Here is a 24,552-nt window from a genome sequence, read left to right on the forward strand (position 1 = left end):
TGTGTGTCAAATCTCCCTTTACCTCCATCTTGTAAGGACACTTGTGATGACATTTAGGGCCCACCAGATATCCAAAATTGCTTCCTCATATTCACACCTGCAAAGACACTTGTCCCAAAAAAGGCAACATTTCTAGGTTCTAAGGATTGGGGTCCTGATACCTTTGGGGCCATTTATCAACCTACTATAGTACTTAGTGTTGTCTTGAATTGCCCTGTTCTTGAATGTCTCTGTATTCTTATAGATACTGTTATTACTGCATATAGTTCCCCTCTCCTTGATTCCTTGTCCAGAAATATATGGATCCAGTCAACTCATCATGGTCAAGCTTTTGTGACTTTCTCCGCCGCCTCCTAGACAGAGGACTGCATTTGCCTGTCTGTTTTCTTAATATAGTCTATGTACTTCTCCAGTAGCTTTTGACATGGGAATAAGGTGTTATGGCAAAGTGACACAAGTAACTTTCTCATACTTTCCCTTGATTTGAGCAGATACCCAGTCTGTTTGTTTCTAGAATCTGACCTTTCAGTAAGCGTACACAGTTGAATTGACTTTGGTATTTATCAGCCGGGTGTAAGAAATAAGATAAAAGAAAAATATTAGTATACATAGTTTTGTATGAACAACAAAATTTTAAGTACTATTAAAACATACATTGTATATTAAAGTTTATGTAGAGTGCTTTCACCTGCTTTCCTTGTTTGCTCCTAAAGGGAGTTTTATTTGGTATTTATTATCACCCCAGTTTTACAGTGAACCTGAAGCTGGGGTGTTTAGGGACTTGTCCCATATTACATGATGAGTAAGTGGAGGTGGGGCAGCATCAGACCCAGAACTTACTGGCAGGGTTCTAAAAGGAGCAAGTTTATTGAACATTTTTTATATGCAGTTAAACCAGTGTTGCAACAAATAGTACCTTCAGTAGGACCATATAAAGCACTTAAATAAAACAAGTACCTGTCGGCTTTGAAACGGCATGAAACAGAACTTTGTACCCATCCAGCTATACTGATAACTAGCATTCACAGTGCCTTTGTGTTTTCCCAAAGTCCTTTATATCTACTGCATTTCATTTTTATCCTCACTATAAATTTTGTGTATTAGATCAATGGTGACATATGTGGAAATAAAGTACAGGAATGCTATTTCAAAGACAAAGTTCAAACTTTTACTAGTGGTGGGACTCAGGCTACAATTTGTTGGCTTACTCCATGAGATTATTGATTGTAGGGTGACCAGCTCATCCCCGTTTGCCTGGGACTTTCCTGGTTTTAATGCTGAAAATTCTGTGTCCTAGGAAAACTCCTCAGTCCCAGGCAAATTGGAATGGTTGGTCATCCTAATTACATCTCACATGTGGTGGTGGACTGGACATGGGAATAGGTTTACCATATATAAAATACAAGGCACTCATTTAAATCTGAATTCCAGTGAACATCAAGTAATTTTTCAGTATATGAGTAAATGTCAAATACTGCATGGGATACATATACTTTAACGTTTGTTCATTGTTTATCTGAAATTCAAATTTAACTAGGCATCTTGTATTTTTATTTGTTAAGTCTGGTAGTCCTAAGAGCGAAGGGAAATTTTGGTGTGTAAAAGTGTACCTAGATGCTTTTTAATGGACGACCTTAGTCTTCACACATTTGTCTACTTGAGGAAGCACCATCTGGCAGTTTCTTTTTCTGGGGTACGGCTCTTGTCCTTTCAGTTGTGTGGGCAGGATAGATCCAGAGGTCAGGATGAAGATAAGAAACTAGATTTGCCTACTGCATTAAAACGTGTGTGTGTGCGTGCGCACGTGCGCGCTTCTGTTTGAAGCAGTTAGTTCTTTATTTGTCGGGAAACCCAACCCAGATCTGAACCCATTTCATCTTTCTTGGATAAGTCTGTGAAAGATCACCCATAGTGTTTTTAGACTGTATGTTAAAAAGTATGTTTATTGTTGTTAAGATAGTACATTGACAATGATTCAAAATGGAAAGGAAGTCAAGGCTTCACCCAGCCTTTTGCACCCATCGTTCATTCACCCTCTATGGTGACCATCTGGTCAGCTGGAAAATGAACTTTTGAAATGGACCTTAGAAATCTCATAGAGTGGTTTTTGCTTTTTTTTTTTTTTAAAGCGGGGGAACTTTTCCTCCCTCCCTCAAAATTTGTGTATGTGGAAAAAAGTACCTTCTATTGAAGAAAGAAATGGGTTCTTAGGGTTATTTAAATCTTCATTGTTGATGATTGCCACTACTACAAATTGATTTGGGAGTCCTAGGCATCAGTAGAATATAGTCTTAAAAAGAGATTTAACTGAATTCCATCAACATTAATGGTGAGCAAATTAAGATTTAGTTACTTGTATTAGGTCTCACAGTAATTAGTAGCAGAGACTAGTGTCTGTGTATGCATGAGCATGTGTGTGTTATAATTCCTGTTCTGTGTCAACCTGAAAGTGTATAAGTTTTCTTGACCCATTTTCTGTTTCATATTCGATTTTGTGCCAAGACCTAGTTTTTGTTGTTGTTTTAAGAACATCTGGCTTAGACTTTATCTGGAAAGGGAAGATGGAATAAATGTAGATTAAAAAAAAAAAAGTGTCTGCTCCTGGCTGGGTGGCTCAGTTGATTGGAGTGTCATCGCATGCACCAAAAGATTGCAGGTTCAATTCCCAGTCAGGGCACATATCTAGGATGTGGGTTCCATTTGGATAGGGTGTTCATAGGAGGTGGCCTATTGGTGTTGCTCTCTCACATCAATGTTTGTTTCTCTCTCTGTTTCTGTCTCCCCACCCCCTTCCCCCTTCCTCTCTCTCTCAAAATCAATGGACATATATTCGGGTGAGGTTTTAAAAAAATGGATCAGGGTTATGGAATATGGAAGTCGTGGGGATTGTATTTGTGGTTCAAGAAAACTTTTCAAGAGTCCTATTGTTATTATAATAAAAGGATTAAAAAAGCTTACAGTAGATAACTGAAGATTATGGAAAGATAGTTGGTTCTATTCAGTTGCTTTTCAGTTCTTTTTTAAAAAATAATATATATATATTTTATTGACTTTTTTTTTTTTTTTTTTTTTTTATAGAGAGAAAGTGAGAGGGATAGAGAGTCAGAAAATCGATGAGAGAGAAACATCGATCATCTGCCTCCTGCACACTCCCTACTGGGTATATGCCAGCAACCGAGGTACATGCCCTTGACCGGAATGGAACCTGGGACCCTTCAGTTCACAAGCCGGCACTCTATCCACTGAGCCAAACTGGTTAGGGCTGCTTTTCAATTCTTAATCTAAATATATCCATGGCAAAGACTTTCTGGTTTTCCTTTTCTTCCCTTTCTCCCTCCCAATATATGTCCTTAGGGCCAAAATTTTATTTTCTGAAGTTAGAATAAATACAAGTTTAATAGCTTTCTTAAAAAGAAAAAGACCAAACTATTATTTTTTCATCAAATTTTCTAGTTGTGAACTGAAAATTTATCTAATCCAGATGGTGCTATGACTCAGTTCTCTAATAATGTCTTTAACTGATGTTCTGGTCCAGAATTTTTTGACCTTGTTATTTGTTGTGTAGAGAAAGTACTTACATGCATTAATGATCTTGATTTTCAGCTGTACAGTCTAATTTCATTCATAGAGAAGTGACTGTTGAGTGGTCAGTGTTGAAATCTTCAAGGTTGTTAAAGATTTGTTAATAGGGTTTTAGAAAGGAAAAGAAATCCTTTGTTTTTCCTTTAGTATAAGGGAGAGTGAGATCCACTGTATTATGTTGAACTTAGGCAAATAACAATATTGCAATGAAAATAATACTCACTGAGAGTTTCCAGATTCTGGTGGGATCAAGTGGGGAGAAAAAGATAAATGTTTCAATTCTGCTTACAAAGATATAATTTACCAGGTTGCTCTAAGTCATAGGTAGCTTAAGAGAAAAGGTTTCCTTCTATCTGGAATATGAAAGATTAAAGAACCAGTACTATTTCAAATAAAAACTCATAAAATTATAATCCTCAGAGATTCATTGTCTTGTTATTAAGCTTTATTGGTCTTAATCTTACTGTTAGAAGTTTTATGAATCCAGTTTTTCATAGAGTTCTGTAAATTTTCACCCAGTTCAAAGGTATGATCTTAAAACTTATCAGAAACCTGTATTTTGGAGTATCAGAGTCCTCTTCATGAATCTCTGCAAAAAAGTATGAGTAATATGACGACTCTGTAAATGACAGGCTTAAGATGACATGGTTAAAGATCTCTGATTACATTGCAGTTGGCAAAGAAATGTGCTTTTTTTTCTACAACACAGTATTTTCAGATAACTAGTATTACAAGTGAAAACAGGACATTGTAGATTCTTTAGAATTTTATATAATTTCTGGAAAATTCATTTTAACAATATGTGCATATAAGTACAATATAATTATTTCTTATTAGACAGAAGTTTTTGTGTAATTTAGCATATCAAATAGATCTAATTAATTTTATTTCCTCCTTTTATAAAGAGAGAGATGTCCTTTGAAAGTTCTCAGGGATCTTTCTGAAAAAATTTCAAAGTTATTTTCAGCTTAAGAAAAAGTTCAATGCAGGAAGGCGGGTGGTGGTGGGGGGTTGGTGAGGGGGTAAAAGATCAACCAAAGGACTTGTATGCATGCATATGAGCACAACCAGTGGACACGGGGTGGGGTGGGGGGAGTTGAGGGCATGTGCTGGGGGTTGGGGATGGCCGGGGAGAGATCAATGGGGGGGAAAAGGAGACTTATGTAATACATTAAACAATAAAAAAACTTAAATAAAAAAAAGACATTTTAGCCTTATCTGGTTGCTCAGTGATTAGAGCATTGTCCCACAGACTGAAGTGTCACTGGTTCATTCTAGTGGTCAAGGGCAAATCCTTGGTTGCTGCCTTGGTCAGGGTGCATGTGGGAGACAACCAAGGGATGTGTCTCTCACACTGATGTTTCTCTCTGTCTCTCCCCCTCCCTTCCACTCTCTAAAAATCAATGGAAAAAAGATATCTTCGAGTTATGATTAACAAAAAGAAAAAGACAGTTTAATTTTGTATGTATAGGAAGTTTACCAAAAACACCAGGAGTTTTAAAACTCGTCAAATAGGATCATAGGCTGTGAAACAATATTTAGTTATCTACTTAATCATGGTGACAAAGACTTCACAGGCAAATACAGGAAGTTAAATAGTTGTAAGTAAAATTTAGATCCTTTAATATTAAGACTTGGTTTACATAAACAATAAAAAACCTGATGATAATAGAGCACAGGAAATGATTTTAATAAAGCAAAACCTTTGCTTTTTCTTTATGAATTCTTATTAAAAAGCATACAGGGAAACTTTGTCCTTTTAACAGAGAAAGAACTAAACTCCAATTATGTATCAGCTATTTTTGATATTTAAATTCACTTATTTACTTAAATTTATTTAAATCTTACTGACCACCCATAAAATTTTTTTCCCAAGATTTCCTTTCCACAAACCTTCTACAACTTGTCCCTTTTAGTTTGTTTCATCTTATTCAGAAGAACTTTTTTTTCTTTTTAGGGCAAACCATTTTAATTTTCTTAAAAATGCATTTGCTTGTATTAAAACTTTCACTGAAAACACATTCTATATTTATTAGAATTTTTAACCCTTAGAAACTTTAATTTCTAATGACAACTAAAAAGTAAGCAATAGCATTCTTTGTATTGTTAAGTTTATGAATACACTTAAAATGTTTTTATTGTGTTATTTTTATTTTTATTTTTTTTAGAAAGAGAGGAAGGGAGAGGGTCAGAGAGAGAGAGAAAAATATGTGAGAGAGAAACATCAATCAACTGCCTCCTGCACCCCCCCTACCAAGAATCTAGCATGCAAACTGGGCACGTGCCCTGACCAGAACAGAACTGGTGACCTTGTGGTGCATGGCTTGATGCTCAACCAACTGAACCACACTTGCCAAGGCTGTGTGTGTTTTAAATACTGCTAGGTTGTTTCAGTGGACTTCGGACATTGCAGTCTTTTGCATACTTGTGAAACTGTTGGATGAAAATTGGTATGGCTTCATTTTAATCTCAGTTGCGAGTTAAGGAGAACATATTGTCTATATGTATTAGCCATCTGCATTTCTTCTTTTTTGGCCTCTCTGTACATAATTCTTTGCCCAGTTTTCCTTTCTGCTTGTTGCCTGGTTTGTTTAATTTTTAGGAGCTCCACATATTTTATCATGTGTTATTTTTTTTCTGAGTCTTGTTTTCCTTTGGATTTTTCAAATGGTTTCATTGCAGAAATGTTAACTTTAAAATTTATGTGGAAGAATAGCCTGTAAGAATTAATAGGAACATTTTGAAGAATAATGATAATGAGGGTCTTACCAGATATTTAAAGCAGTAAGTTCTCAAGCATTAGTGTACATAAAAATTACATTCATGCCATTTAAAAACATGCTACCACTAGAGTTTTGTGAGGTGAGGAAGGAGCGAGACATATCTGAGGAATCATTGTTTTAAAGATTCTCTAATGTAATTCTGATACAATTGGTTGACACACCGCTGCAAATGTACTACATTTGGAATAGTATGGTGTTAGCAAAGCAGTTGACAGATCCGAGAAATGGAATAGTGTCCAGAAACAGATCCAAGTGTAAGTGGGAATTTACTGAAGGTGACATTTTGGCTAACTGAGAAAAGGGTGGCTTATTGAATAAATGGCTTCAGGCAGTTCATCTGAAAGAAAAGGTTAGCTTTCTCCCTTACACAATATAGATAAGTAAACTCTATATTGACTGAAGATCTAAATGTAAAAATTATGCAAATACTATGAAAAATATAGGTGACCATATGTGGCAAGCCGGCACGGCCATGGCATACTCAGCCCCCGGGTGGCTTATGTGCCATGCCATCTCAGCCTGGCCCAGTGACCCTGAGAGTGGGCAGTGAAGGATGGAGAAAAGACAGACAAGAGAATGAGCTGTGTCTGGGTGGGATGCTGCTCCCGGTTGGAGAGACAGCGCCATGGACTACAAGCCGTGTCTTTATTTTATAGCCAGATTCCACGAGACAAAGTAAGGGCATGGTCAAGATGTGGGTTTCGATCCTACTAAATTACATGCATCTGAACTCTATCAAGCCCATATTACTCAGGCACGTGGGGCCATGTGTTCCGACCATAGGTTCAAGCTCACAACACAGCTGTTGGCTATAATTGTGCTGGGAGGGCCCTGTCCTCCAAGCTGGGACTTGCACGTGGCAATGAGAGGACTGTGCCCTCTCATCAGTCCAAGACTTGAACCTGTCCAAAACACTGTAGTGGCTCCCCACAACCATACGTTCAGCCTGGGATGGAGGAGGCCTTCTTAACTAGATTGGGAACATGAAGGAAAAGATGAACAGATTTTCCAGTCTTTCACTGCTGCTGTGCTAATTCGTGACTATTTCCTTCAGAACAGAAGATCTTCACTAAATTAAGCAGAAAGATTCCAGTTGTTGGGAAGGGCTGGAGGAACAGCTGCCACCATTGCCATCTTCTGGGCCATCAGGCAGTGGGCATTGATCGCAGCTGCTGGCTTCATGTCACACCACCCTGGCCTCCTGATCTAGGAGGAAAGGATTATCTCAGCTATTTTTAAATCTAATTTCCTTGCCTCCAGTTTCCGCTACCTTCAGGTTAGCTATCCTCTGTATATACTTACTTTCTAAAACTATGCATTTGTGTACACTGGAATACAAACTAAGTTCCTTCCCCAGCCTCAGAGGCCATAACAATTTGACCTTTACAATTTGGGGCCTTACATACCTGCTCTCATTTCCTCCTCATCCCCGCCCTGTTCTACTGGGGTGGCTGATTGTTTCTTGAGCACCTCCTGCTTTTGGTGCTCTTTCAAATTTTGTAGTGTTATCTCTTCAAAATCTCCATTTTCTCTCCTCTTTCCCCTCAGCCTTTAAGATCATAAGTTGCTATTTGGTTTAAGAAGACTCAGAAAATTGCAGAACTAGCCTCTACCTTTCACTGTACTCTTCCTGAGGTGTTTACACTTAGTAGTGATCAGTACTTAGTTTTATAGTTTTAGGTCTTATATGATCTATTTTGAGTTAATTTTCTGTATGGATAAGATAGGGGTCTATCTTTGTTGTTTTACATCTAGCTATCCAGTTGTTTAAGCACCATCTGTTGAAAAGACTGTTCTTTCACTATTTATCTTGTCATGTTGTTGCAACTCGATTGTTCATGATATAAGGGTTTATTTTGGACCCTCAGTTCTATTCCATTGACTTATATTCTTTTGCTAGTGCCAGACTGTCTTGATTATTACTGCTTTATAGTAAGTTTTGAATTCAGCTTTGTCCTTTTTCAAGATTAAATTTTGACTCTTCAGGCTATTTTGAATTTCCATGTGAATTTCAGGATTAGTTTACAGATTTCTGTATAAAGGCTAGCAAAGATTTTGATAAGGGTTGTGTTGAATCTACAACAATTTGAGGAATGTAGCCATTTTAACAATATAGTCTTACGATCCTTAAACAGGATGTTTTTCTATTTATTTACGTCTTTAGTATCTTTAAACAAATTCTGTGCTTTTTGTTATATCTAATTCTAAGTATTGTAAATGTAATTCTTTTCTTAACTTCATATTCTGAATGTTCATTGCTAGTGCACAGAAATACAATTAATTTTTGTATACTCATCTTACATCCTACAACCTTTGCTGAACTCTTTGTTGTATTAGTTTTTTAGTGGGTTACTTAGGATTTTCTTTTTATTTGGGGGGGGGGCATTTTAAAACCTTTTTTATTATAAAGACAACCATACAGAAAAGTAGAGAGAGTAGTATATTGAGTCTCCATATACTCACCATTTAAGTTAAATAAGCATTAATATTTTGCCATATTTGATTTACATTCTTTAACTGAAATGTTGTGATATAAAATTACAGACATGAGATTTTTACCCTGAAGTAGTTCATTATGCATCTCTACTTTGCCATCTTGACCAGAAGTCCCCTAGAATTTTCTATACGTTACAATCATGTCATCTGTAGATAAAGATGGTGTTTTTTTTTTATCACAAGATTATTTTATAATTCAAAATGCAAACATACAAAATGTAAATTTCATGAGATAACATCATTCTCCTGGATGCCTAAGGTGCATCTGTTCTTTGCAGCTCTGATGCCTGGAAGTGGCAGGACCTTTTTTTTTTGTTTTTTTTTCACAGAGAGGAAGGGAGAGGGGTAGAGTGTTAGAAACATCGATCAGCTGCCTCCTGCACACCCCCTACTGGGGATGTGCCCGCAACCAAAGTACATGCCCTTGATCAGAATCGAACCTGGGACCCTTCAGCCCGCAGGCCAACGCTCTATCCACTGAGCCAAACTGGTCAGGGAGGACCTTTGTTTTCATTGTGCCATTTCCTTTACAGAAACCTTCAGTGATTCCTCATACCCTTTATGGCAAAACCCCAGGTTCTCTGGACTCATTCTCCAAAGTACTACTCAATACGTTGTCAGGAAACAACGCCGCATGGTGAGCAGAGCTTTGGTCAGTTGGGAGTCTTGGCTTCTCACCAGCTGTGCGTGGGCAGATTTGGAGGTGTCCTTGTCTTGTAAAACTGCAGAGTTAGACTTTTAATTTTTTAAGCACCATGTCCTTTCGTTCTTTGAACATATTTATTATAATAGCTGTTCTGATGTTTTTTTTCTGCAAAAATCAGACATTTGGGCCCTCTGAAGGACGATTTGTTGACTGCTTTCCCCATATGTGTATATGGATCACACTTTCCTGTTTATTTGCATGTCGTGTAACTTTGACTTAAACTGGCTATTTTACATGCTTTATAGCAATTTTGAATTCTGATTCTGAATTCTTATTCCCTCCTCCCCTTTTCTGCAGCTTCTTGTGGTGGTGGTGTTTGCTTGTTTATTTGTTTAATAACTTGGCAGGCCTATTTCAGATAAGTTGATCTTTTCTATAGTGTGCATCCTGTTGCTCCGCAGAAGGCACAGCCGATCCTGGATGCAACATACAGTATATCGATCTACCTCTCCTAATGACTGTGTAGGATTCATGAGGAAAGGGACCAAGACTTCTGTTCACTGTTGCATTCCTTGTACTTAGAGTAGCATCTCAGTAAATCTGATGAATGCAATGCATAAAATGACCAAAGTTTACTGCCTTCTTGCTTCACAGCTTAACCTGTCTAAATTGAAAAGTATCTAGAACCAACCACTATGGGAAGTGAATTTCATGTTTGCGAACTCCAGTTGCTTTTTGCTGCCTAGAGTGAGAGAGTGGGAGCTCCTTGGGAAAGAATGCAGAGACTAACAGGAGTTCCTCTGGGCCAGGAGAGGAGGCTATGGTGAATATGCAAAGTGCTGCCATCCTAATGTAAAGAGACTAAAGAACAGGAAATGGGTACAATTTTGGTCTCCAATTCATTTGTAGGTCTTCTGGCTTGCTCCCTCCTGGCCACTGGGAAATGTTTGTGGATACTGGGGGTTAGTTTGGAAAAGCTGCATTTTTACAGAATGGTGTGAAAACTTTTCTGTGGCAACTCCATTGTTAGTAGATACAGTACAGATGAGTCTCACAGATATCAAGCATGGGTAGGACTTGTCTGCTGCCAGTGCACTAGCTGCTGCTTTATGGGGGGGAAAAATAATTTGCCTATTAATATGAAGAATTTTTCTTTAAAGTTATTTAAAATGAATTTGAACTAATTTCTTTCTCTTCCTTCTAGATTCTTACGGAAATCTGTTACTTCTACATTTTGAGCACTTATGAATAACCACGTATCTTCAAAACCATCAACCATGAAGCTAAAACAGACTATCCACCCCATTCTTTTATATTTAATACATTTTATCATATCACTTTATACTATTTTAACATACATTCCATATTATTTTTTGTCTGAGTCAAGACAAGAAAAATCAAACCAAATTAAAGCAAAGCCTGTAAATTCAAAACCTGAGTCTGCATACAGATCTGTTAACAGTGTGGATGGCTTGGCCTCAGTATTATACCCTGGCTGTGATACACTAGATAAAGTTTTTATGTATGCAAAAAACAAATTTAAGGACAAAAGACTCTTGGGAACACGTGAAGTTTTAAATGAGGAAGATGAAATACAACCAAATGGAAAAATTTTTAAAAAGGTAAGGTGATCTTTCGTTGCCTTTGAATTTTCTCTGCATAAGATGAACTTTTAGAAGTGGTGGCAAGGGACAAGGCTGGCCTACTTCTATTGGATTTGCTGACATGGCAGGAGAAACAGGGTAGGAAGGGGGCTAGACTGTGTTCTAAACTCTTTGTAGTCGCCAGCACCGATTTGTCTTGACTTTTCACTAAGACATTAAGAACTCTTGCTGGTGTGGGGCACTTCTGCACCTGCACCAAGGTTTGGGATAGAATGTCTAGGGCAGTTTTGGGTATGAAACCCTAAAATCCTGGCAGTTCCAGAAGCACCTGTGTGTGCTTGAGATTGCTCTAGGTTTTAGGATGGTACCTGGTGTCTGTGCCACCTGATTTGAACGCAGCTTCCATTGGACACTTAACATGTCTTGTCCTTGGGTTGTGGCAGTTGCATGGATTTTAAGAATTTCTTTCCACAAATAGAGAAGAACCTGCTATTATTGATTTGAAGCAGGGGATACGACATCCTAGAGGCAGTATAACATAGTGGTTAAGAATCTGGATTCTAGATCCAGAGTACAGGTTTAAATCTCAGCTTTTTCACTTACTAGCTATATGACTTTGGAAAACTCATTTAGCAAATTTGCCTCAGTTTCTTTATTTGCAATATGGAGATAATGATCATGGCTGGTATTTATCAGCATTTCTTTGAGCAAGGCTGTTGTAAGAGCTTTACATATATCAACCTAGGTAAAACTTATAATAGCTCTATGAGTTAGTGTTATCAGACTTTAGATGACAACAGGGAGGCACAGATAGGTTGAGTAACCTAGCAAGGGGTGAAGCCAGGCTGTCTTGCTTTATTTGCGATTCCAAACTTTTCCAGAAGTCTTTAAATCAACTCTGGTACAGAAATCCTATTATATTTCCTTGTTTGAAATTAGGCTCATTAGAAAGTGAATTAATTTTGAGGTTTTGTAGATAGTAGATGAGGCAGATATTTTCTGTTAGCCTTCCTCAGTGGGAAAGGGTGCTATCCTAAGGCTGCTTTCTGTTGGTCTGAGTGGCAGCTGTGGGCAGGTCTACAGACTGGACAGTGGGTGTTTCCACTGCACGTTAAACAAGCTAGGCTTTTCTCTCCCTCTTCGTCTCCTACATGCACCCATTGTATTGCAGCAGGAACAGTGAAAAGGGGACGGCCATTTACAGCTGATGTAAGAGTGGAGTTGTGTAGGCCATGTGGCTTCTACTCAGTACTTGCAAGCAGGGAGTGCAGACGTATTTTTTGATGAAGTGTGCCTTCATTTCATAGTTTCCATATTTGAAGACAATCTTTAATTAGGAGAAGAGAGCTAATGAGGTAGCAATATCTAAATGTTTCCTCTCCGTTTTGGGGGGCTGAGCTTTGGGAATTAGCCCTAGAGTGTTTGAATTAATCTGATATGTTTGAAGCAAAGATATTCCACCTTTATTTCCAACTAATGATCTGAAGCTTTGTTTCCATCTTATCCTAAAAGTATTTGAGCTACAAGGAGGGAGGTAAGTGGAAGAAAGCAGGCAGTGTGATGATTCTGCTCTAACTATGCCCACAATAAGGTGGGCATCAGTGTCACCAAGACAGGCCTTTTTCTAGGGGGCACAAGTAGAAAGACAGAAGCAAAGAAGCAGAGGCTTGGCAAGCTCTTTCAGGACTGTTGTCTTACACTTTAAATGTCATATGGTTTTATGAAGCTGTCACAGAGCTAAGCACCTGGAATGTGTCAGCATCTCCTGATTGCAGCCTCCCCAGCACCAAGTGCATTGTTTCAGCATATTTTGAAATGAAGAACTGTGAAACTAACTGTTGGTCTGTAGAGCATCTCTAAAGTACATGTATCTGAAATAGAACAAAGTTGCAAATAACAGAAAAGAGCACAAGGCTGTTCAGACATGGTGATCTAACCACCAACAACACTACATTTTTTTCTTATATTTTATACACATTAGAGAGAAGAAAACAAGGAATTATATAATTAGAGTGCTTACAGAGAGATTTCACTATGACATTCCCTCTAAATTATCCAAAAAGATAACAGAAGTCCTTATTTTTGTTCTTGGGGTTGACTTTGCTTTCTCTTCCTCATCCTCAATGCCTACTTCTGTCTCATTTCTTGCTGCAGTCACATTTTTTACCCTGTTTACATAGTGCATGATACTCATTTTCTGAGTTATAGGACATTAACATTGTAATTAATCTATGCAGTGGTTCATCTCTTGGTCAGGGTTTGTGGTTTGGTTATTACATTACTCTCCCCGACCAGAACTCTTGGTTCATCTTTCCATACTTTTTCCCCTCTGTCAGCCCCTTTGTTGAAGGTGCTATCTGGACCAAATGGCTCAAGGGAAAAAAGGCAGGAGTCTGGTTTTCCCCCTGCTCACAGCCCTCCCCCCTCTTTAAAACTGGCCTTGTGCTTTGTTCAGGAACATGAGATTAGATATTTGATAATGCTAATAATGAGGCTCTCTTATCTCAAAAGAAAACAAAAATAAATTATTCTAATCCCTATACTAATCCACTCACACAGCAGCTGAGGCAGTCTTCTATGAGCAGCTCACCTTCCCTCTACCCAGTCACATCCCAGGTCCCTTCTCTAGTGCAGGCAAAACAGTGTGATTTAGTACTTGGGTCCTCGGATGAGGTTGCCTGGGTCAGATTCTCATCCTTTTACTAATAGCTTGTGATTTTGAGGAAGTTAATATTTTCTCTGTGCCTCAGTCCTCTCATATGTAAAATAGGGATAATAATAGTAGCTATGTCTAGAGTTAGTGTAAGAGTTGAGTAAGCTAATTCTTGCAGTACACTTAGCATCTAGCAAACATTAGTAAAAATTGTCTGCCTTCCTCATTATCATCACCATAATGATTACCAACCATCCAGATTGTTTGAATATTTGTACTTTCTCTGCCTCCCTTCCCATAATCTATATATATAAAAGGCTAATATGCTGTGTCCCTCTGACTGCCCAACCGGTTGCTATGGCACACACTGACCACCAGGGGGCATATGCTCAATGCAGGAGCTGCTGTGACGCGCACTGGCCATTTACAAAGAAATGGCACCGCGGACACGGTGCCAACAAAGCAACACTCAGCTTCCCCCAAGTGGGACACAGGCCCTGCCACCAACTCAGAGCGACAGCCCACCAAATTGCAGCCAACATTGCCGAGACCCCGTGGCGCAAAATGCGACCCACAGAAACGGTGGCTGTGGGTGCCAGGTAATGTCATCACGTAGCAACGCCTGGCTTCCTGTCCCTACCGACTAGCCCCCTTGCAATTTCTTCAGCCCAGGAACACGACTTGCTTTATAGCCAGGTACGAACATTTTACACTTTAACCAAATGTCGGTGAAGCATTTTCCTGTGCCTCATCCCATTTGATCCTCACAGAAGCCCTGGAGTAGGTAGACAGGAGACTTGGTAGAATCCTATTTTTATTAGCCAGAAAACGGAGATTTAGAAAGTTTAGAAACTGGACTCGACTGAAAAGAAGTAAGAAATGGTGGACCTTGAAAATGATTTCAGGTTTTGTCACTGTGCAGAATATAATCAAACACTGCTGCAGTTAAATATTTTACCCTTTGTTCTCCTTGCATGATCTACAATAATAATATGCTTCGTGTTATTTACTGCTGTGTTGCTGACAATTACCTGAAAGAGAAGTTGGGGTGCTTCATTGGGCTGGAAAAGGTTTAGCTAAATCAGAAAGCAGGTCTAATTACGCAAGTTTATTCTATATCTATAAAAGGCTAAGTTGACTCGCACATGTGCGATACATATAAAGCTCTCGCTGGTGCCAATCGCACACATGTTTCGATCTGTCATTGTTGATCGTGAATTTGGTTGACACTTCTATTGTAGAGAAAGGGCGAATAGTGACATTAAAATATTTCTTCTAATTTCCTTTTATTTTTGTTTATTTATTTAAATATATTTTATTGATTTTTTACAGAGAGGAAGGGAGAGGGTTAGAGAGTTAGAAGCATCGATGAGAGAGAAACATCAATCAGCTGCCTCCTGCACACTCCCTACTGGGGATGTGCCTGCAACCCAGGTACATGCCCTTGACCGGAATTGAACCTGGGACCCTTGAGTCCGCAGTCTGATGCTCTATCCGCTGAGCCAAACCGGTTAGGGCTAATTAATTTCCTTTTAATGTGCACAAGTTTGTGCACCAGGCCTCTAGTTTGTTTATAATGATCTTTGCTTGCAGAGAGAAAGGTTAAATGAAGCCAGCTGTACTTTGCTAAGGAGGCAGGAAAGTACATAATTTTGAAATATTTCTTTTCTAAATGGTTATAGTAAAAAAAAAGTCCTGGTGCCTATAGGGGTTAGGCTCTCAATGACCCGGAATTTGATCTTAATAGACTGTCTCATTCTTCAGGTTCCCGAATGGTTATTTATGTGCTTTTATAGAATGTTCTGTATGTTATCTTTATTTATTTTTATTGTTTTCTTTGAGATAAGGGAGCCTCATTATTAGCATTATCAAACATCTAATCTCATATGTTCCTGAACAAAGTAAATTAAGTTCTTGTGTTCCAGGCAGTGCTAGTATGAATGATAACATTGATATTTACATGTGTGTATCATATCTGTCATGGAATAAAAATCCAGCCAATTAAATGTGAGGGAGGAAAGTCACTATAAGGATAATCTTAATCCTCTCCTTAAGTTTACTGAGAAGAGGGACAGACCCAGGGAGTGCATGCTCCTTGAATTCTGTGCCCCAGGCGCCTTGCCTTATCCTAGTTCCTGCCCTGGCCCATCTAGTTTGAAGAACAGAAAGAACAAAGTTGTATTTACAGGAAGGGAGTCAGGTAGGAGGGCTGGAAATGAGCACAGGGAAACCTGCACTGCTAGGTCCCCTTGGGGCCTTTAGGCCAGGTAAGACTTTTGGACTACATTCCAACCAGACAGGGAAAACACTGTGGAGTATTAAACAGAGCAGTAAGCTAGTTTATATAGTAAAAAACATCAACACTCGTTACTGTAGCGAGAATGGGTTGTAGAGGAATAAGAATGGAAGCGGGTTGCCTAGTTGGCATTCATTAGTTCAGGGGGAGAGATGGACTAGGGGTGATCAGGAAGGACATAGAAATTTGGGAAGCTCTTCGAAGCACAGTCCTTGTTAGTTTGGCTTTTGTCAGGGCCATTTCAGCCACTGTAACACCTGAAGGACTGCTGCTAAGAGTATGGGTACAGATGGGTGAAGGTTATTGAACTTGGTGGTAGGTAGTTAAGGGAGTTCCTGTTTAATTTCTAATTTCTCGGTGAAGTATCATCACCTGGAAGTGAAGAAGGGTGGCAGAGGGTGAGAAAATGAAGATGCTAGGGAAGTGGGATTGGATTTCTAGGTGGTGAGATCTATGATTCTGGATTAGCGGTTGTCAGAAGTATAGGCAGGGAATACATAAATGTAATCTCAGGCTGGGCTCACCATAGGGACAAAATTAGGGTTAGAAACTTCCAGCACAAGTCAGATAAAATTATGGGGTCCTCTAAATGTAACATTTATGGGAAAGATGACTACTAGAAGATTCAGTGTTTTAAAGAATTAAATGAAAGTCAGATTTTGATTATGCTTGCGTTAAACTCATGATTTGATTTCTGTGTCACAAAGTGGCACCATCATATGGTTTTACACATTTGGACTATATATATGACTAGAGGCCTGGTGCATGAATTTGTGCACCAGTGGGGTCCCTCAGCCTGGCCTGCGGGATCGGGCCAAAACCGGCTCTTTGACATCCCTCGAGGTGTCCTGGATTGCAAGAGGGCGCAGTCCAGGCCAAGGGACCCCACCGGTGCATGATCGGGGCTAGGGAGGGACATGGGAGGTTGGTCAGCTGGGGAGGGACCGTGGGAAGGCTCCAGGGCATGTCCGACCCATCCCAATCAGCTGGACCCCAGCAGCAAGCTAACCTATCATAGTGTCTGCTCCCTGGTGATTATAGCGACTGGTCTGCCTGTCGACTGTTTGCCCCCTGGTGGTCAGTGCATGTCATAGCGAGCAGTTGAGCGGCCTTAGCATATCATTAGCATATTACACTTTGATTGGTTGAATGGACGACTGATGACCGGACACTTAGCATATTAGGCTTTTATCCTATAGGATGCCTTTTTGGAATACATATATTCTCTGACACTTAAAAGCTAGACATTTAGATTCTTGAATCTAGGAAGTAGCTAGGAGGTAGCTCATGCTTATCTTTAGAGTGTAAAATTCTTAATTGCAATCCAGTTCCTGCATGTTTTGGCCCAATTCTCATCTGTCTTCTCACCCCCACAGAGCTCCTTTTGAAGTTTTGGAGCTCCCCATGCTGAACATTTTGTGGGGGTGAAGAGCAAGGTGAGAGTTTGGGACCACTAATGTTAAATAAATATTTTAAATACAGTCATGTTATCCATCAAAATAAGTATTTCTTAAGTTCATTATGGAATAGGACATTAGAGGGCAGCATTTATCCTTTTTCAATTTTTATCTTCATCTTATTTCTGAAAATCTCTTAAATGTATGCATTTTTGAAAATGAATATGGTTTGATGGTTTTAAGGTGTGTGACATATATTGATGACAAAGCCATATTTGGGAACTATATATTTTTGCAGTGAAAGGAGCTTTTACATCAGTTAGTATGTAGTTGGGGATTTATAGTCTGATCTAACTTAAAGATAAAAATATGTTAACCAGCTTTAAAAGGAGATTGTTACTAATGTAGACTCAGTGTTATCTGAACTTCGGGAAAGCACAGATGAAATATTGAATGGCGGTGCCAGTGAGTATTCTGGTCCCAACCTGGTCATGGAAAGAGAGACTTGTTTACTTCGCTTATCCAGTGTCAGATACAGCCATTCAAATGGAACCGTCACAAACACTTTCTTAGCCTGGGTCTGGCCAGTTTTCTTTTTGTGTATTGTATTTTATCATCTGATAGCGAATCCAAGAATTCATAACTAAAGAAAAAATAAAATTTTGGTGTCAGTAGTACTTGATACTAGGCTAAATTTTCAATTATTAGCTAAATCCTTTAAGTAAATGAAATCTATAAGTGAATTATTAGTATATGACCCCTGAGCCAGAAACGTGACCTTTAAGAGCCTGTCAAACCCTGAATATTTTTGAAAACAAAAAACACCTCCCCCCAAAATACAGTTAAAAATTTAGCATAAAATTTGAATTGTCATAGAAGATATCACAAAATAGCTAGTTTTTAAAACAGATTTTTCACTTGAAATCCATTTTCTTTTTGTTAAAAAATAGCTTAATTACATGCAAACATAACTTTCAGTCAAAATTTGGAACACATCCTGGCTTTCTAGAAATTAATATTTTGGTTATATTGAAAGCTATTTGTGTGTTTTTCGTTTGTTTTACCAGGTTATTCTTGGACACTATAATTGGCTCTCCTATGAAGATGTCTACGTTAGAGCTTTGAATTTTGGAAATGGCTTACAGGTGTTGGGTCAGAAACCAAAGACCAACATTGCTATCTTCTGTGAAACCAGGGCCGAATGGATGATTGCTGCACAGGCGTGCTTTATGTATAACTTTCAGCGTACGTGGGTTTTCTTTTTCTTGTCTTCTGGAAGAGTGGACCTACATTATTGTGGGAGAGATGATACTGACTTTTATTATAAATATCTCTTACGAGTAAAATTCTGATGTTAATTTTTCACTTTGCATTCAGTCAGTGGAGAACTTGTTATTAAAATTACTGATCTGTTTTTGGAAAAGGAGCTAGTTGTGGAACAATTGGTGCAGTCACTATAGTAAGGGGACTTGAATCTACTAATAGGGAACTATCTGGGTATAAGGAGCCATGCCTATACACTGCTATAATCTCTCAGGATTTCCCCTTTGAAGGTGGCATCATTTTGTTAGGCCACTTCTATCAGAGGTAGCAGTTGCCCTTTAAAACACTTCCAATACTCAAATCCAGGTGCTAGCAGCTAGACTAAATGATAGAGAATTTTTATATTTTATCTATTTGAGTGGTATTCATGATGCCTCAGTCTGTGAGGTAGTCCTGGAAGCTTAGTTGAGAGTTATTGGTGCCAAAATGTGATGTTAAGTATGGACATTGTCTTATCCTGTAGATCAGGATTGGGGAATGTCTGGCCTGCGGGCCATATCAGTCCTGAAAAATCATTGGGTCTGGTCCTGCCAAGGTATTAGGGGTAGTTAATTAAATGTTTGACCAAATATAGCAGACTAATTTTTAAGTTGATAATTTTGTATGGCCCCGAGAATGATGTTAAAACTATCCAAATGGCCCTTGGCAGGAAAAAGGTTCCCCACAGAAAAGGTACTTTTACCAGATTTCTTGCTGTAAATGCCTTCACTGTTTTTTTTTCTCCCTTTTAAATTGTTACACTTTTTTATTTCCACAGGTTTAGGTTTATAAAGTGTTTCTTTTGAGAAGCTTTAACCATTTCTTAAAGTCACTTTAAGTCTATTGAATTAAACAGAAAGCAAATAAAAATCTACCATATTATTTAATTTCAGCATTTTTAAGAATGTTTTTCTTTAGATTTTTCTGGGATAAGCAGTACTGACACTTGTTCATGCTATTACTGTAACATGTAATACCTTAAATCTGACAATGTGTTATCTTAATTGGTATATGTTTTGTTTTTATTTAAAAATATATTTTATTGACTTTTTACAGAGAGGAAGGGAGAGGGATAGAGAGTTAGAAACATCGATGAGAGAGAAGCATCGATCAGCTGCCTCCTGCACATTCCCTACTGGGGATGTGCCCGCAACCAAGGTACATGCCCTTGACTGGAATCGAACCTTGGACCTTTCTCTCCACAGGCCGATGCTCCATCCACTGAGCCAAACCGGTCAGGGCTGGTATATGTTTTTTTTTCATATTTTGGTATCAAGTAGTTAACAACTGAGATTTGACATTTTAGAAGTCAGATATGATTACTTCTAATATGACAGTCCCATAGTAACATCTGTAGGTGAAAAAAAATAAAAGTAAATATTTTTAAATTTTAAAATATTGGAAACCTTGGGGGAAGTTAGGATAGAATGAGTAGGCATAATGTTAATTAGCGTATTAAAAAATTTAGGAAAACAGTACATTTAGATCATAAAGTATGGATCTAATGATGGAGGGTTCAGTATGCTCCCTTCTGATTCATGTCCACTTTCAAAGGCTTTACCTACATTTAGTATACCCTTGAAATGTTCAAGTATTGACTTGCCCTTATTTTCCCTATAGTTGTTACGTTGTATGCGACGCTAGGAGGTCCAGCAATTGTTCATGGACTAAATGAAACAGAGGTGACCAACATCATTACTAGTAAAGAACTCTTGCAAACAAAGTTGAAGGTGAGGACTGGAGTTGTTTTAATAACTGTCCGATACTTTTGAATTTTCAGTGTCATGAGCTCTATTGTTGATGCTTAGTTATTTTATGATCTTTAAAATCCTTATTACCTTTATAAACTTATAGGAATATCATTTTATTCCTTTAGTAAAGAAAAAGTGGATTTCATATATACATATAACTAGTGCAAGAGAGTTAAAAAATTATTAATATTCCCATTTCTAAGGTGGAGTTTATAAACCTTTTCTTTATTGTACTCATCTATTTTCTAGTCTATTTTAAATTAAATTTTAGTTTTTGAAGGGTTATTTTTAAACTAATAATTTTATTTCTGAAGCATTGATTCATTATGAGTTTTGAGAATTTTTTAAAGGGGAAAGAGACTTTATGAAACTACAGGAAAAATTTGCTTTGTTAATTTGTAGATAACTCCCTATTAAAAGATAATTTTTGATTTAAAAAAAATACACAAGTTTATAAATGAGTGCCATTCCTCCCCCTTCCTCTGCATCTATTAGCCTCTTATTACATAAGGAGATTGGCTCCCTGCAGTTTAGACAGCCTATGTTTACCAGTACATGCCCGTTTTGTGAGGAAGTAACTTTGTTGATCAGGGTTTTACCAAAGAGCAGAGATACCAGTAAATGTGGCGCTAAAAAATAGTAATTTAAATTTCAGACCAATATTTCTTCATCTGAAAAAGGGGCATTCATACCACCCCCCTTTATTTTGAGGCAAGAAGGTAATAATTCATTGAATATGGTAAACTGCTTTTCTTGTGACCTGGACCATTTGCTAAGCTATTTCATGAAGAATAATGAACATGGTGAATGCTTGTGTGTTTCCAGGATATAGTTTCTTTAGCCCCACGCCTGCGGCACATCATCACTGTCGATGGTAAGCCGCCTACCTGGTCCGAGTTCCCCAAGGGCGTCATCGTGCACACCATGGCCGCAGTGCAGGCTCTGGGAGCCAAGGCGAGCACGGGTATGTCGCAGCTCCCTGTCCCTTTTGTGCGCTCTGCAGGGACCATGCTTTCCAGAATAATTTCTAGACCATCTCTCTCGGAGTAAGATCACTCTGTGTATACTTTAATCTACCCTTTCAAGAAAGGTAAAAGGAAAAATACAAGCAGTAATCTACAAACGTTCTAAAAATAGTATTTATTTGAATTTAGTTTTAAACATGTTTTACTTTATACAGTTTTTCCATTTCCTTTTTCTGGTAATTTTAGATGGTTTAAAGTTAATTTTATAAATAATGGCATTAAATTTGTCCTCTGTGGAATAATTATTTGTGAGTATTACAAGATAGCTAAACCCAGATCCCTCCGTTTACTCTCTATTCTAACGGTACCTCTTCCAGAGGGGGCATCTTTTTAACCTAGCACACCTAGGCATGGTGACTCCGGGATTTCCTTCTCTCAATGTCAGCAAGTATATTGGTGTTTAAGGATATCATAGAAAGCTGCTTAGATGCTTGGGTGTATTTCCTTTCTAGTTGGACACTTAGTGACTAATTCAGTGTAAGCATTGGCTGAAGTCTGGAATGGGGTTATGCTGACATTAATTTTGGGCAGATTGAATTTTAGGTGCTGGTGGGGCATTCAGATGGCACTGTCTAGTGAGCAGTGCCTGTACAAGTCTCATACTCTGCAGTGAAGTTTGGAGTTAGGAGATTTAGAAGCCAGAAGTAGTGTGTTTCTTTGTTTTTCTTCTTCTACTAGGGGTAGAGAGCCTTCCAATTCACTTCGAGGGGCACAGCTCTAGCCCCCAAAGGGGATGACATTGCTTGCTGCCAGCACCTCCTGTTTAAACTGTTGCTATGACAGACAGCTTAGATGCCTGGCAGTTAGGTTTTAATTAGCTGTGGAGTAGGTGAGGTCACCCATGGAGAGTGGTGCATTCAGATGCCACCCAGGATTGGTCAGAGAGGAAGGGAGAAATCGTGTCTCAGTGAGGCAGGAGTCAGCAGGACAAGGTGCACAGGACTAGCCAGATGACACAGGGGGGCAAGGGGACCATTGACTTAGCAAATGTCACCTCAGAGAGCAAGTTCCAAGAAGTGGGATGAAGGCGTGGATGTAGATTAGGGAGTGAGGACTTGAATGAGAACAATTGTTGAAAAGTGTCTGCAGGCCGGAGAGGAAGGGTTCACTTGAGAACATGTTGAAAACTTTCCCCCTGCTTACTTAGGAAGTCCACATTTAGGGTAGTTCCTGGATTATTTCAGGCAGATCATCAGTGCCACCCATGGCCCACTTCTCTTTTTCTACCCTGTCTCCTCTGTAGGATGTTGGCTGCTGTCCTTAGGCTTGTCAAATGGAGGGCGTTGTCCTTAATCCAGGATTCCGAGTGTAGCCAAGTTAACTTACCACTGCGAAGCAGAGAACGTTTTTAGCAAATGTCTAGGTACCCTTGTCCATCACCCCAATTTTTAGTTGCATATCTGGACTAGCCTTTTATCTTCCTGCCTCCTTCCTTGCCTTTCTTAAGTTAGGTAGCCACACAGCAGCCAAAGTGATCCTTGTCCAGGATGATGGACATTGCTTTCTCCCGGAGTGAAATCCTAAATCCTAGCATAGCCTCGAAGGCTCTACATGATGTGGGCCCGACTGCTGCTTCCCCTTCCTTCCTGCCTCTTTTCTCTTGCTCGCACCTCCCCATCACACTTCCTACTGCTCTGTACTTATGCCAAGCACATTCGTACCTTAGGGCCTTTGTACCTGCTTATTTTCTCCTTAAAAAAAATCTCTCAGTCTCAGGAATTTCCTGGCTCTTTCTCACTTTCTTCAGGTCTTTACTAGAATATCAATTCCAGAAAGGCCTCTCCTGACTTTTTCATCTAAATGGCTTTACTTATCTTGCTTTATTTTTCTTCATAGCTTTTATTATATGATAGATTTATATGTTAGTCTATCCCAACAGACTATATGTTCCTTATGTGCTGGGACTTGATCTATTTTCTTGACGACCTGTGTGATTACAATGAATAATTGTTGAATTGAGTTAATAAACACATTATTATGAAAAAATCAGGGCTTTGGCTAGATTTCTTAGAACTGTATTGTGTATGTGTTTTTCTCCAATACAGAAAGCAAACCTCAGAGCACACCGGCACCCTCAGATATTGCAGTAATCATGTACACAAGCGGGTCCACAGGACTTCCCAAGGGAGTCATGATCTCCCACAGCAACATCATTGCTGGCATCACGGGGATGGCGGAAAGGATTCCACGCCTGGGGTATGTCTTAGCGAGTAAATGCGGCGGAGGCCAGTGTTTATGTCTGTTATAGTGCGCCTCCCTGGCTCTCCTCTCACACCACACCACACATGGAGTCAAACTGATGCTCTGAGGGCCTTCCCATGTGCCTTCTCAAGCTTGCTCCTACTGGAGTCACTTTCGGAGAGAGTGCACCTGACCATTTCTTCTCACATCTCCCTTTTCTTTCAGAGAGGAAGATGTTTACATTGGCTATTTGCCTCTGGCCCACGTGTTGGAATTGAGTGCGGAGCTTGTCTGTCTTTCTCACGGATGCCGCATTGGTTACTCTTCACCACAGACGTTAGCAGATCAGGTAAATTAAGTGTCTATGACTTGAGATACAAACAAATCATAGTCATTTTTAACATATTTTCCCTGACAGTTTGACATTATATTGTGAAGATGACAGTTCCTTTTAAAATAAGCACTTGCTTTTTAGATTATAAGTAAGTTAAAATGATAAATTTAGAATATATTTTTTAATCTAAGAATCTCATTGAATTTTAAAATAAGAATCACTACATATAGATCACTTTTTCTCTCTATAGTCTTCAAAAATAAAAAAAGGAAGCAAAGGGGATACATCCATGTTGAAGCCAACACTGATGGCAGCTGTTCCGGTAAGAACTGACCACTAATTAGTATTGAATTCTCAAGAAGAGTCACCTGCTACAGACATACATGCTAGTGGGAAAGATACTGTGGTTGAGGTGGTCATGTAGGGTTTATCTTCATTGATTTTCTGTATTACTTGAAGCTCTATAGATTTAGTCCATCTTATTATATCATCAGTGCCTTTC

At 38.8% G+C, this 24,552-nt stretch overlaps 1 protein-coding gene and 1 non-coding gene across 8 annotated transcripts in view; one reads left to right on the top strand and one right to left on the bottom strand.

Moving 5' to 3' along the window:
• The window catches only part of ACSL3 (acyl-CoA synthetase long chain family member 3), a 51,834-nt gene that overhangs the window by 11,344 nt on the left and 15,938 nt on the right, over positions 1-24,552 (top strand). For 5 of the 7 annotated variants that reach the window (XR_004969609.1, XR_004969611.1, XR_004969610.1 and 2 more), the window contains exons 2-8: positions 10,712-11,129; positions 18,525-18,702; positions 20,380-20,489; positions 21,336-21,474; positions 23,581-23,731; positions 23,942-24,065; positions 24,301-24,372. Coding sequence is in view for 4 of the 7 variants with exons in the window: in XM_036320784.1 (XP_036176677.1) it covers positions 10,752-11,129; positions 18,525-18,702; positions 20,380-20,489; positions 21,336-21,474; positions 23,581-23,731; positions 23,942-24,065; positions 24,301-24,372 (1,152 nt within the window). In the remaining 3 variants the exon portion in view is untranslated. Of the gene's footprint in view, positions 1-3,234; positions 3,256-9,394; positions 9,499-10,711; positions 11,130-18,524; positions 18,703-20,379; positions 20,490-21,335; positions 21,475-23,580; positions 23,732-23,941; positions 24,066-24,300; positions 24,373-24,552 lie in introns of those variants that run through there. The other 2 variants (XM_036320785.1, XM_036320786.1) reach the window with 2 other exon arrangements.
• On the bottom strand, positions 22,214-22,334 carry LOC118662324. Its single transcript, XR_004969708.1, has one exon. It is a non-coding gene; the product is annotated as a small nucleolar RNA SNORA68 (small nucleolar RNA).

The sequence above is a fragment of the Myotis myotis genome, unplaced genomic scaffold (genome assembly GCF_014108235.1).
Source record: "Myotis myotis isolate mMyoMyo1 unplaced genomic scaffold, mMyoMyo1.p scaffold_m19_p_8, whole genome shotgun sequence".
Taxonomy (NCBI): Eukaryota; Metazoa; Chordata; class Mammalia; order Chiroptera; family Vespertilionidae; genus Myotis; species Myotis myotis.